At 45.2% G+C, this 14,254-nt stretch overlaps 1 protein-coding gene across 1 annotated transcript; it reads left to right on the top strand.

Annotated features, from left to right (window-relative positions):
• Window positions 1–9,880: 9,880 nt before the first annotated feature.
• Window positions 9,881–10,819, top strand: LOC141072465 (olfactory receptor 52P1-like). The gene has a single exon (XM_073559741.1). It carries the CDS (start codon window positions 9,881–9,883, stop codon window positions 10,817–10,819), a length of 939 nt encoding a protein of 312 aa, XP_073415842.1.
• The last annotated feature ends 3,435 nt before the right edge of the window (window positions 10,820–14,254 follow it).

Raw genomic sequence — 14,254 nt, forward strand, 5'->3', positions numbered from 1 at the left:
TCCTAAGTCTCTGCCTTTGCCTGTTTCGCCATGTCTTGCCTTTGCTACTCTTAGCCTTGTAGTACGTCCTATGTTCCGTGTCTAGTCTCAAGGCTCTGCCTTGATCCGGCTCTGGGCTTCGGCCTATGCTCTGCTGCTAGACTCTGTCCTATGGTGCTCTCTAGCACATTTCCAGGCTAGTCTCAAGGTTCTTCCTTGACCCGGCTCTGGGCTTCGGCCTACGCTCCGCTGCTAGCCCTATACTCTCCCTGACCCCGCTTTGCGCTTCTGCCTTCATTCCACTCTTTGCTCTGTACTTTGCCTAGCCTTGCCTTGCTTTGTTTCTTGCCTTGCCTTGTTTCTTTGCATGCCCTTTGCACGCGCCTGGCCTTCCTAGCCTCCTTTCTGTGCCTCAGCCGTGCCCGCCTTAGCCGTGCCCGCCTGCTTGTGCCTCAGCCGTGCTCGTCGGCCAGTGACAGCTGTGTCGCCTGTTATGCCTCAGCCGGGTTCGCCTCAGTCTTGCCCGTCTGTCTGTGCCTCAGCCCGACCAGCTAGCCAGTGCCTCAGCCATGCTCTCTGTGCTTCCTTGCACCCACGCTGTCTCTGCACTCGTGCGCTGGGCTTTGCGTGCCCTCTTAGCTCGCGCAGGCCATAGCCTGCTCCTTGGCATACCTCCCCGTGCTTCTCTAAAAGTACGCGCAGGTCTTGCCATGTAGCCTGTCATGCCCTTTTGCACATACAGGCCCTAGCCTGAACCCTGTCGTGACCTCTTGCACGTACAGGCCCTAGCCTGAACCCTGTCGTGCCCTATTGCACGCACAGGCCCTAGCCTGAACCCTGGCGTGTCTCCTAGCATGCGCCAGCCCTTGCCTTAGCCTGAACCCTGGCGTGCCTCCTAGCACGCGCAGGCCCTTGCCTTAGCCTGAACCCTGGGGTGCCCCTCTGCACGTGCAGGATCTTGGACCTTGAACCCTGGCGTGTCCCCACACATGCACCGTGTCTTGTACTTTGAACTTTGAACCCTGGCATGTCCGCTACACACGCACTGTGTCTTGTACTTTGAACTTTGAACCCTGGCGTGTCCCCTACACACACACCGTGTCTTGTACTTTGAACTTGGTACCTTGGCGTGTCCCCTACACACGCACCTTGCCTTGCACCTTGCCCTGGACCCTGGTGTTCCCTAACACGCACCCTGTCTTGAACTCTGACGTGCCTCCTTGCCTGAACCCTGGTTTGCCTGCCGGATGCCCGGAACCTGCCGATCGCTGCCAGAGATCCTAAGCCTGATGACCGCGGTCTGATGTCCGGAGCTGACGTCCACAGCCTGATGCCCTGATCCTGTCGATCATTGCCAGCTGTCCGGAGTCCGATGCCATCGAGCCCTTGCCTGTACCCAGGAGTGCCACCTAGCATGTACCATGCCATGGACCTTGGCGTGCCCATGTGTGGGGAAGGTGACTTGACGGACAGACGTGACTGGTAGAAGGAGGGGACGGTTTGTGCACTAGTGACAGAGATTGACAGGTTAGAAAGGTAACAGCAGGAAAAGACAGAAAAGGGAGTGCAGTACTGTGAAATGACAACAAGATGGCAGGGGAGAGTAGTACAGGACTTAACATCAGCTTAGGGCTTAGGAATCCGCTTAGTCATGGGGGGCGGGGAGATAGGAGCCCGGTTGGGAAATTCCCCTGTGAGAGAGGAGATAAATAGAAGAAGGCGGGGCTCCAGGAGAGTTTAGTCCCGGGAGGAGCTCAGAAGAAGACGGAGAAAGTGAGAAGAGCTCGGCCAGGGGGACGGACCAAGGAGAGACAGTCAGGGGGTGGCCCTGACCCGACGGACTGCAGGACAGGCAAGGAGAAGAGGCAGCCAGGGGGGAGACCCTGACTCGACGTACCGCAAGACAGATGAGGCCCTGGGGGTACCGATTGGAAGACGACCTCGGGCAGGTGAAGCGCTGGGGGTAGATTGGTCTAGGACAGCCCCCAGTGAAAGATCCGCGAGGTGCGTTACTGCGCCTGGAGCTGAAGAATAGGTACCCGGGCCTGGTGATACAGTGGTGTAAAGAAGCTGCGGTGCGTGTTTGGTGGTCGTCAGGAGGACGACAAATAAATCCGGAACTGTTACAAGTGGAAGCTGTCTCCGTCTCATTTTTGCCTCGTCTGGTAAGCAGTGGCCCACCCCCCTAGCCTGGCCGGCCCCCTACCACCACACATGCACGCACCTTGCTGTGTTTTTCCTGTTATCACATTTTGCACCTGATGTTATCCTGAGTTTGCCTTAAGGAAGATACCTTGAATTCACGTCTTGTCTTGTTTCCTGCATGTCCTTTGTCTTCAGACACTCACTTAGTGTCTACCTGAGCCGGCCGTCTGGCTCCAGCAGTCGTGGTGGCTCACCTCCTTGGTCTTGCCCCTGACACTCCCTGTATAGGGGGTGGTACCTCACAAGGTCAGCTCGCCCTAGGTGGGTGGGTGCCACAACCCAGAGGGTCCACTCTAAAGAAAACGACCCAGCGTAAGCTGACTCCATCACACTAACACTTGCTATTCTATGTGTGCAAGCTAGATTGTTAGTAAAGAGAACTTTGTTTTTATGAACCAATGTGGTTTCCTTATCTCAGGGTTGAGGGGAACCGGTGCCATGCAAAGCGTGGCAGAGCAGGAATGGGAGGTGTCTGTAGCAGAAACATGGTGGCACACACACACCAAATCCAGACCCCATCTTTTGTAGCGTGCCGTGACATAGAAGACGGTTTCTCGCCAATGGCTACCACCTCGGTCTATGTTACATTTCATCAAAATGGAACTCACTAGAATCTCTCACCAAATACAGTGCTGTGCAAATTAATTGTAAGTTGGTTAACAGTCAGTGACACAAACCATTTTTAACTGCTTTGAGCAGGTGTGAGTGCCTGTTCAAAGCAGTTAAAACTGGTTTGAATCACTGACTGGTAAACAACTTACGATTTTACTTAAAAAAATGCTTTGTCCCAATTAATTTGCACAGCACTGTAACTATCTCAAGTCATTGGACCAGAATGTAACATCCTGTTACGGAACTGCAACACAGGACTAGGGTAGGAGGGGGAAAACTGACCCTGTACTATGACTAGGCTGATGTCCTACGATGGCGTGGGCGACCCATTCCTAGCGAATAGACCCACCGACGATCCTAGGTTAATCTCAAGCGTAGCTCTACTGTATAGATAGGGGGAAGGGGGGTCCCTGAAAGATCTAAGCACTGGGTACAAAAACGGGTCACCTCATAATAGAAAACACAAAAAAGGTTGCAGAAACAAACTGAAAACAGAAACTAAGACCAGCAGAATCAGAGGTCCCAGCACTGCACAAATTAAACACACTGAAGGCAAAGCAACGCTCCAAGCCAGAACTCAATTGGATTAACACTGTTGTCCAGCAAGAACTGGGAGACAGGTGCAGGTTAATAAAAGGTGATACAATCACTTGATCCAAGACAAACCCAGCACCAGAGGAAAAAGACCAGCAGCCAGAACACTACAAGAAAATGGCGGATAGTCAAACTAAACAGATTCTAACACATCCATTAATACTATGTCTTTTTTATCTAAATATTCTGCAAATAACTTATTAATCTTCTAAACATATCCGGAATTTGTCAGGCTCATACAGTGAAGAGATCACTGGGGTCCTGAAGCTCCGCTCCTGTGGGATGTCTCAAAGGAGCAGCATAGCCTAGAATAGAGTAGTCCTTCCATTGAGCCTTAGGGAGGAAACACCAAGATGAATTCTAGGATCTCTCCGGCTTATTGTTGGCCAAGAGATAAATGCCCCACATATCAGACAGACTTGGAGCAGAAGAGCTCACCATCTGCCTGATCTGGATGTGTCACTGCTGTCTTGAAGTTTCTGCTCCTTCATGACATCCATGGTAGAGGTAGGTCGTCTCTGTTTCTTACAATATCTTTGTTATCTTCTTATAGAAAATGAGATTGAAATATGATAAATAGACTCAGAAACCACCAAAAAATGTTGTCATCTATCATTTTTCCTAAGTAGACTCCTTAAAACAATGTACGATGTTCTCCCGGAGATAGCGACTTAACCTTTACATGAGGCATGGCACAGCTGTGAGATTCCTGTAGAAGGGAAAAAACACACGTCGTGTTCCCCCATGATGAGGAGCTTGAGAGTTACCAGACTATGGGTCGATATTTTGGCCAAGATATGTAAGCTCGCAACCCCCATCAAAGGTCCTCACACTAAACTTAATAGCAAGCCACAAAAAGAGGAACAAAAATCCTCCAAAAATTCAAGAAGTAATAAAGCAAATGCTGAAGTGCGGCAGTGTTTACCTAACAGGTCTCTGAACTAATGCATTAGGATGCAGCAAACCCATGTAGTAAAGACAGCGGCAATACAGGAGCAAAATACTGATGAGACAACCACTCACAACCTACCAATACATGGAGGGGTGATTGCTTAGTATTAGATTGCACAAAAGCGGCTTGTATAGGGCGCTGGTCACACACAAGGAATGCATAGTGTCTGGCTTACAGCCTATCAGTGATCCCCATACTATTACAGTAGGTACGGAAAGTGTTCAGACCCCTTTAAATTTTTCACTCTTTGTTTCATTGCAGCCATTTGGTAAATTCAAAAAAGTTCATTTTTTTCTCATTAATGTACACTCTGCACCCCATCTTGACTGAAAAAAACAGAAATGTAGATATGTTTGCAAATTTATTAAAAAAGAAAAATTAAAATCTCACATGGTCATAAGTATTCAGCCCCTTTGCTCAGATGCTCATATGTAAGTCACATGCTGTCCATTTCCTTGTTATCCTCCTTGAGATGGTTCTTCTCCTTCATTGGAGCCCAGCTGTGTGTAATTACACTGATAGGACTTGATCTGTAAAGGCGCACACCTGTCTATATAAGACCTCACAGCTCACAGTGCATGTCAGAACAAATGAGAATCATGAGGCCAAAGGAACTGGCCAAGGAGCTCAGAGACAGAATTGTGGCAAGGCGCAGATCTGGCCAAGGTTACAAAAGAATTTCTGCAGTATTCAAGGTTCCTAAGAGCACAGTGGCCTCCATAATACTTAAATGGAAGAAGTTTGGGACCATCAGAAGTCTTCCTAGACCTATCCGTCCAGCCAAACTGAGCAATCGTGGGAGAAGAGCCTTGGTGAAAGAGGTAAAGAAGAACCCCAAGATCACTGTGGCTGAGCTCCACAGATGCAGTAGGGAGTGGGAGAAAGTTCCACAAAGTCAACTATCACTGCAGCCCTCCACCAGTCAAGCCTTTATGGCAGAGTGGCCCGACGGAAGCCTCTCCTCAGTGCAAGGCATATGAAAGCCCGCATAGAGTTTGTTAAAAAAAACACATGAAGGACTCCCAGACTATGAGAAATAAGATTCTCTGGTCTGATTAGATGAAGATAGAATTTTTTGGTGATAATTCTAAGCGGTATGTGTGGAGAAAACCAGGCACTGCTCATCACCTGCCCAATACAATCCCAACAGTGAAACATGGTGGTGGCAGCATCATGCTATAGGGGTGTTTTTCAGCTTCAGGGACAGGACGGCTGGTTGCAATTGAAAGAAACATGATTGTGGCCAAGTATAGAGATATCCTGGATGAAAACCTCTTCCAGAGAGCTCTGGACCTCAGAGTTGGCCAAAGGTTCACCTTCTAACAAGACAATGACCCTAAGCACACAGCTAAAATAACAAAGGAGTGGCTTCAGAACAACTTGTGACCATTCCTGACTGGCCCAGCCAGAGCCCTGACCTAAATCCAATGGAGCATCTCTGGAGAGACCTGAAAATGGCTGTCCACCAACATTCACCATCCAACCTGATGGAACTGGAGAGGATCTGCAAGGAAGAATGGCCGAGGATCCCCAAATCCAGGGGTGAGAAACTTGTGGCATCATTCCCAAGACGACTCAAGGCTGTACTAGCTCAAAAGGTGCTTCTCCTCAACACTGAGCAAAGGGTCTGAATACTTATGGCCATGGGAGATTTCAGTTTTTCTTTTTTAATAAATTTGCAAAAATTTCTACTTTTCTGTTTTTTTTTCAAGATGGGGTGCATCTTGGGGTGCATGGGTACATGGGTGCATGGGTACATTAATGAGGAAAAAATGAACTTTTGTGAATTTACCAAATGGCTGCAATGAAACAAAGAGTGAAAAATGTAAAGGGGTCTGAATACTTTTCGTATGCACTGTAGGTCAGGCGGACTGCCCAGCGCTATCTAAGAGCATCCCATGAGGACAGACTTCCTATTTAAAAGTTAAGTTCAAAACATTCCCTAATACCGGGATTAGCACAACTCAAATGCAATATAACCAACACAATCCAATTAAGAAATGGAGATCATAGAGTTTTTAAAGCTAAAAATAACAAGTTTTTATTATACATATTTAAAATATGAAACAGAGCATAAATACTGATAGGACACAGGGCAAAGTTAATATAGCCTTATAGATCACAACTGTGAAAAATAGCACTTTAATAATGAATAAATAAATCTTCTCAATCCATGTGCACAAAAATACAATTTATAAAGTGCATATGTGCTTGAATAAACCAAAACAATAAATCAAAATGTGCATAAGTCAAGTATAAGGTGCAAATGGTTTTCCCCTATGATGAAACACCTGGTAGTCTGCCTATTAAAGAGCTGGAGAGATATTCCAATGCTCCGGTGCAAGCAGAGGAAAATAAAGTTCTGAGCCTAAATGCACTAATGCCCATATAGCGTAATCATGTTTAATCCATAAACTCTTAAGAGAGAAAGTGCTATAGAATATAAAGTGCCTTAAATGTGCAAACTTACACAGAGTATGTAGTAACGCTGCCCTGGTCAGCCGCCCCGACGCGCGTTACGCCGCAGCTTCCTCAGGAGACGTGCAGTTTGCAGTGCATTTAGGTTCAGAACTTTATTTTCCCCTGCTTGCACCAGAGGATTGGAATATCTCTCCAGCTCTTTAATAGGCAGAAAAATGGCGTAAATGCTGGACCTGAAAAAATGAAATGCAAAACACATTTATATAAATAATATATGGGGTATTGGTCGAGTTACCAGACTAAATAAACCACCTTGTTCTTCTGCCATCAATATTCTCTCTGACTGTCCACAAACATGGTGGATTTGCGATAATATCTGACGGCATTGTTTGGCTCATTTTGAGAATGACCCTTAAAGTGAACCATGCCGTCCGATGTGGACACCACGGTGCGGAGAAGGAGAAGCTGAGCAGAATCATATATTAGGTTTATTGGTAAACATTCAGCATGACCTGTGTCCTATTCATTGGGATCTCGGGTGTTTATATACTGAAGTGTCCAGTGGGCGGTCCTACTAGTGATTGACAGCTATCTCTGAATGCATCGTCATACGGGAAGACTGTCACTCACTGAGTAGGACCGACCACTGGACACTTCTGCACAATGTGACAGGTTCCCTTTACAGAGATTTTATTTAGTATCGGCCTAAAAGACGTTGTTAGGGTGTAACATCCAGGTGGTCTCCTATTCGGGGGGGGGCTGTAGATTAAGAGCTTGAATCACTGCTGGTTATTGCTATTTTATGGATTTTCTCATTTGCTATAGACTTTCCTATGTAATCTCTTGCTGAAGCGTTCTCTAACAGAGCGGGGCCCTGGGGGCCACACGGCTCATTAGGAGCGCTGGTCACCGAGGACACGAGAGCAGGGTCGTTATCATGTAGTGTTCAGTACCAGAGATCAGCTCCGGATGGAGAAGACGCGGATTCTCCCATGACACCACGGTCCCTAATCAGTTGAAACACATGAAGCGTCCGAGAAATGTCAGTGTCTGATAAGAATGAGAAATAAAAATAATAGCAAAACAATATCTGCACGACCGCGACTACCACAACTAATGATGACACGACAAGGCCGATCAGAAGGCGCCACCGGCTGCAGGAACGTCTGAGAAGAGAGAGCACGAAGGAAGGAGAATAATGATAACTATACAAAAGAATATTACTAATGAAACTAATATTTATGACAGTGATAACAGAGATGAGGCAATGTATGACCGATACAATTCTTTACAAACACCTCAAACTACAATATTTGGGATTCGATTCATACAAATTCTTCAAAATGGCAGAAGGCTCCCCGCATTTTTCTAGATTTTATGGAGCCAGGAAGGTGATAAAACAATAATAAAAACCCATTATACTCAACTGTCCTAGGGTCACCTCAGCCACCCAGCTCCCTGCCCCGTCCTCTGATCGCCCCCTCCAGTCTTCAGATCTTTACGTCACGTGGGGTCTACTAAACGTCAAAAAATCTGGTGTGAAGGGAGGACTGGGCAAGGAGCGGCGGCCGCAGCAGATCAGGTGAGGGGCAACCTACAACTGGTGAATATATTTTCAGATTTTTTACCCTTTTTTTTTTTCAATTTGTATCAGAAACCGTCATAGCAAAATAAACAACTTTTCCTTCAATGGGTAATTTTCAATTTGGACCAAATTTATTTAGATTGAATTGAATCAGCTGGCCGAATCAAGCGAATCTGCCCAAAATGTCTTCCAGTACGTTCGCTCATTTCTGGACTCAATATACAAGAGCAATACCATAATAACTGAGGTAGTGCCACTACTCAATGTTCTCTGCTTCTAAACACTGCCCCATTCTCCCATTTATAGATGACTTCTCCTGATATGAAACCTCAACTTCTGCTTTCATTTTGGCATAGACAGATGGCTGCCTCCTTCTCCTCTCTCCATCGGTGACTTGTAAGCCAGCCCCCTCCACTATTGCGGCTGCCGTATAATCTTGGCTAGACAGTCAGGCTCAGCATATCCAAATGTTTCCCAAAGTGGGATTTTTTTGGTGGGTTTCCTGGGCATTTGGGATTGAGAAGAGAACAAATGCTGGGAGGTAATCAAGACCCATTGTCTCAGCGTTTAAGGGAGTAAACTTGCCACAAACCTAAAGAGGGAAGAGTTTTGAACTTTTCTGCAGATTCTCTTCTCCTAAATATTATCATAAGCTGCAGCAATAAAATGCAAAAATTCTACCTAGACTAATACTTAGTGTCAGTAGTGTGAACCTTGGCCCCGGGGTCATCCTCGGCTTCCATAGCTAGGATTTTTATTTTGACTCGATCTCAAGCCTTGATGGATGAACGCTCTGTAGGAAGATCGATCTTGTAAAAGCATCGATAGGTCCTCCAGGGTCTTCTCTGCCGTTATCTCGATAGCATCAAGCCATCGGGTTGCTGGGCTTCTTCTTCGCCCTGTTCTTTCTGTTCTTCCAACCATGATGTCCATCTCCAGTGATTTTTCTCTTTGTATGATGTGTCCAAAGTAGGCAAGTCGTAGGTTGGTGATCCTTGCCTCCAGTGATATTTCTGGCTTGATTTGTTCTAAAATTGATTTGTTTGGTCTTCTTGTATACCTCCATACTGCCCAGCGCCAGTGTTGGAAGCAGAACGCTGCATCATGAGAATGTCTATATTGACTACATATAACTAATTCAGTGTGGCTCCTTCATGGGAGCCATATTACTGCGCGGAAGAAAGGCCTGGCAATCTACTTCCATATCATGCCCTAAACCTTGACGGAGAGCTCTGTATAGACCTCTGTATACAGCTTCCACAGCCATATCAATGCAAAAGAGGAACAAACAGAATGATGGCAGGGCAAAGGGTGATTGCATTGGAAATGCCCATTGAGGTCTGAATCTGCAACATCACAAGCAGCAAGGTAGATATGAAAACTGAATGCAGCAAATTAGAAACCTTCCCGCAGCGTAAAGCAGCCTCAACCTCATAAGGTAAAAGTACAGAGAACATGTAATAGACGGGATAGGTCATACAGTGACATAAGGTAACCCTTGGTTTTCTTCATTTACAGAACGTCATCAAGCAATGGCAACACAAAATGAAACTTTTCACCAACCCAAGAGCTTCATTCTGATTGGCATTCCCGGCCTCGAGGTGGCAGAATTCTGGATCTCTATTCCCATGTTTTTCATGTACGTTGTGACGATTCTGGGGAACAGTGCCATGCTTCTCATCATTTTGCCCCAGGAGACCTTTCATAAACCAATGTATCTGTTCCTTTGTATGTTATCGATTATTGACCTGGTGGCATCGGCAACCACAACTCCAAAAATCCTGAGCATCTTCTGGTTTGATAACAAGTTGATTGACTTCAGTGCATGCTTGGTTCAGCTCTTCTTCATCCATGCCCTTTCCATGATGGAGTCTACGGTCCTCCTGGCTATGGCGTTTGATCGCTATGTTGCTATTTGCTATCCACTGAGATATACTTCACTCCTTCCCAACACTGTGATTGCCAAAATTGGGGTTTTAGCAATAATTAGAGGTTCCTTCTTCATGGCTCCGGCTCCATTCCTGATCAGGAGGTTGTCCTACTGTAGAACCAACGTGATCTCCCACACCTACTGTGAGCACATGGCTGTGGTGAAGATCGCTTGCACCGATACAACCATAAATCAGGTATATGGCCTGACAGTGGCACTGCTGGTGATAGCGGTAGATACCATATGTATAACGGTGTCCTATTCGGCCATAGTTAGGGCTGTCTTTCGATTGTCCTCCAAGGAGGCTCGTCACAAGGCTTTAGGCACATGTGCCCCCCACGTCTGTGTCATCCTCATCTCTTATGCCCCTGCTCTCTTCTCATTCTTCACACATCGGTTTGGACATAATATTCCTATCCACATTCACATTATTTTTGCCAATCTGTACATTCTTATTCCACCTATGTGCAACCCAATAATTTACGGCGCAAGAACTAAGGAAATTCGCAAAAAGATAATTGTGATTTTTGATAACTCTTAATTTTTTTTCAACATTTTTTATGTAAATGTCCAACATTATCTGGAAAATACCCAAAAAGTATTTGATGTTTGAAAACTTAATAGACATAAAAATTGCCATAAAATGGTAACTCAACCCGAAGGATACAAAGAACATTCAGCCAAACTACATTTAGGTGTGGGATGGATAAAAAGGGGACACACAGCCTTATAATGGAGGTGGATGGCCACCTAAACCTCCAGACAAAGAGAGAATTGTGACATAATTGTGCCAAATAATCAACTTATCACTAATTAATTCTGTTCATAGGGGAAAACTCAGAGCTGGTTGACTTTGTTTCATGGCCAATGTATGGACTTCAGTAGTTGTTATGACCCATGAATGAGACATTTTACAGACTGTCTTGTACATTTTACATGCTGTATTGCAGTCTCTCATACTGTTTATTGTTGCTATGTGTTCCTGTGTTTTGCATAGCTGAAATCCTCCCTCTCCATCAAGTTTGTCCCTCCTGTCTCCCTCTTCTGGGTGTGATGTCACTTCCTTCTTCTTCCCCCTGTGTCTCATTCTCCATCTTGGCTTCATTAGAGGCACATGTGCTTTCAGCCTGTCTGAAGAAAGTCTTTTTTACCTGCTGCTGTTTGTATGCATTCAACAAGAATTGTTAAGGAAATCAAAGTCTCTTCTGGATTCTTCATAACATGTTTGCCGGCAGCTGAGTTGAGCTATCTGCGACCGTCGCCAATTGTAAGTAAGGTGAAGAGATCCAGCATCTCACAGAGCCATATCTGCAGCCACAGGCCCCGGGGACAGGATAATAGTACTTGCCTCCAGTAGAGGCCGTTTCAGCCAACATGGACATTTTTGGCTGCTGAGGTTGCAAAGTATTTTATAAAAGCCAATTATATTCAGAATTAGTCATAATACACTTTAATAAAGTCATTATCACCTCGTCAAGGCTCTTCTCTCCCATTCATTATTATCAGTGGTCATTGGAGGAGCCACAGCATTTGGTAGTCATTGACTTCCTGGGTCTGGTGGCACCAATAATTTGGATCGATTTTCATCAGCACAGTTATAAATATAATAATCCGAATGAATGTTACTAAGAATGCTCCTTCCCGATGTTTGGTCCATGTAAACGCGCCATCAAAAAGCAAACTGCTCAGTCACACGTGGACCAGAACATTTCTGCTGGCCTAAAAGTCCCAGCTGTCTGCAGCACATCTCTCCATGCAAACACTGGATGTGCTGCCGACTGTACGCGTGCTCTTCGGGACAGAGTAATCGCAGTAAGAATCATTCTGCTCACATATACGGCCTGTATTGGTCCATATGAATAGACTGTAAACAAGAGCCCGAAAACTTGTTATTTTGATGGCGCTCTTTATAAGCTTCACAGAAATGTTCCAAAGCCGATGTAACCAGAATCTTCTGCTGTCTGTCTCACCATCACTCCTGTAGGCACTTGATGCCGATCAATCCAGGGCTACAAAAGCCAAGTACAATATTCACATCACACAGGTTTCAGTATAATGATTACATCACTCAGGCCTTAGTATAATGATGACATCACAGAGGCCTCAGTATAATGATTACATCACTCAGGCCTTAGTATAATGATGACATCACACAGGCCTCAGTATAATGATGACAACACACAGGCCTCAGTATAATGATGACATCACACAGGCCTCAGTATAATGATGACATCACACAGGCCTCAGTATAATGATGACATCACACAGGCCTCAGTATAATGATGACATCACACAGGCCTCAGTATAATGATGAAATCACACAGGCCTCAGTATGATGAAGATATAACACAGGCCTCAGTATAATGATGACATCACACAGGCATCAATATAATGATGACATCACACAGGTCTCAGTATAATGATGACATCACACAGGCCTCAGTATAATGATGACATCACACAGGCCTCAGTATAATGATGACATCACACAGGTCTCAGTATAATGATGAAATCACACAGGCCTCAGTATAATGATGACATCACAGAGGCCTCAGTATAATGATTGATGACATCACACAGGCCTCAATATAATGATGACATCACACAGGTCTCAGTATAATGATGACATCACACAGGCCTCAGTATAATGATGACATCACAGAGGCCTCAGTATAATGATTGATGACATCACACAGGCCTCAGTATAATGATGACATCACACAGGTCTCAGTATAATGATGACATCACACAGGCCTCAGTATAATGATGACATCACACAGGCCTCAGTATAATGATGACATCACACAGGCCTCAGTATAATGATGACATCACACAGGCCTCAGTATAATGATGACATCACAGAGGCCTCAGTATAATGAATGATGACATCACACAGGCCTCAGTATAATGATGACATCACATAGGCCTCAGTATAATGATGACATCACACAGGCCTCAGTATAATGATGACATCACACAGGTCTCAGTATAATGATGACATCACACAGGCCTCAGTATAGTGATGACATCACACAGGCCTCAGTATAATGATGACATCACACAGGTCTCAGTATAATGATGACATCACAGAGGCCTCAGTATAATGATTGATGACATCACACAGGCCTCAGTATAATGATGACATCACACAGGCCTCAGTATAATGATGACATCACAGAGGCCTCAGTATAATGATGACATCACACAGGCCTCAGTATAATGATGACATCACTCAGGCCTCAGTATAATGATGACATCACACAGGCCTCAGTATAATGATGACATCACACAGGCCTGAGTATAATGATGACATCACACAGGCCTCAGTATAATGATGACATCACACAGGTCTCAGTATAATGATGACATCACACAGGCCTCAGTATAGTGATGACATCACACAGGCCTCAGTATAATGATGAATAGGCCTGTGTGATGTCATACTGAGGCCTGTGTGATGTCATACTGAGGCCTGTGTGATGTCATTATATTGAGGCCTGTGTGATGTCATCATTATACTGAGGCCTTTGTGATGTCATCATTATACTGAGGCCTGTGTGATGTCATCATTATACTGAGGCCATTGTGATGTCATCATTATACTCAGGCCTGTGTGATGTCATCATTATACTGAGGCCTGTGTGATGTCATCATACTGAGGCCTGTGTGATGTCATCATTATACTGAGGCCTGTGTGATATCATTATACTGAGGCCTGTGTGATGTCATCATTATACTTGAGGCCTGTGTGATGTCATCATTATACTCAGGCCTGAGTATAATGATGACATCACACAGGCCTGAGTATAATGATGACATCACACAGGCCTCAAGTATAATGATGACATCACACAGGCCTCAGTATAATGATGACATCACACAGGCTTGAGTATAATGATGACATCACATAGGCCTCAGTATAATGATGACATCACACAGGCCTCAGTATAATGATGACATCACACAGGCCTCAGTA

This window comes from Dendrobates tinctorius, unplaced genomic scaffold (genome assembly GCF_039654945.1).
Source record: "Dendrobates tinctorius isolate UK_male_01 unplaced genomic scaffold, ASM3965494v1 ptg000273l, whole genome shotgun sequence".
Taxonomy (NCBI): domain Eukaryota; kingdom Metazoa; phylum Chordata; class Amphibia; order Anura; family Dendrobatidae; genus Dendrobates; species Dendrobates tinctorius.

Coding starts and splice junctions, on each gene's coding strand:
- LOC141072465 (XM_073559741.1), top strand. CDS start 9,881: ATGGCAACACAAAATGAAACTTTTCACCAACCCAAGAGCTTCATTCTG.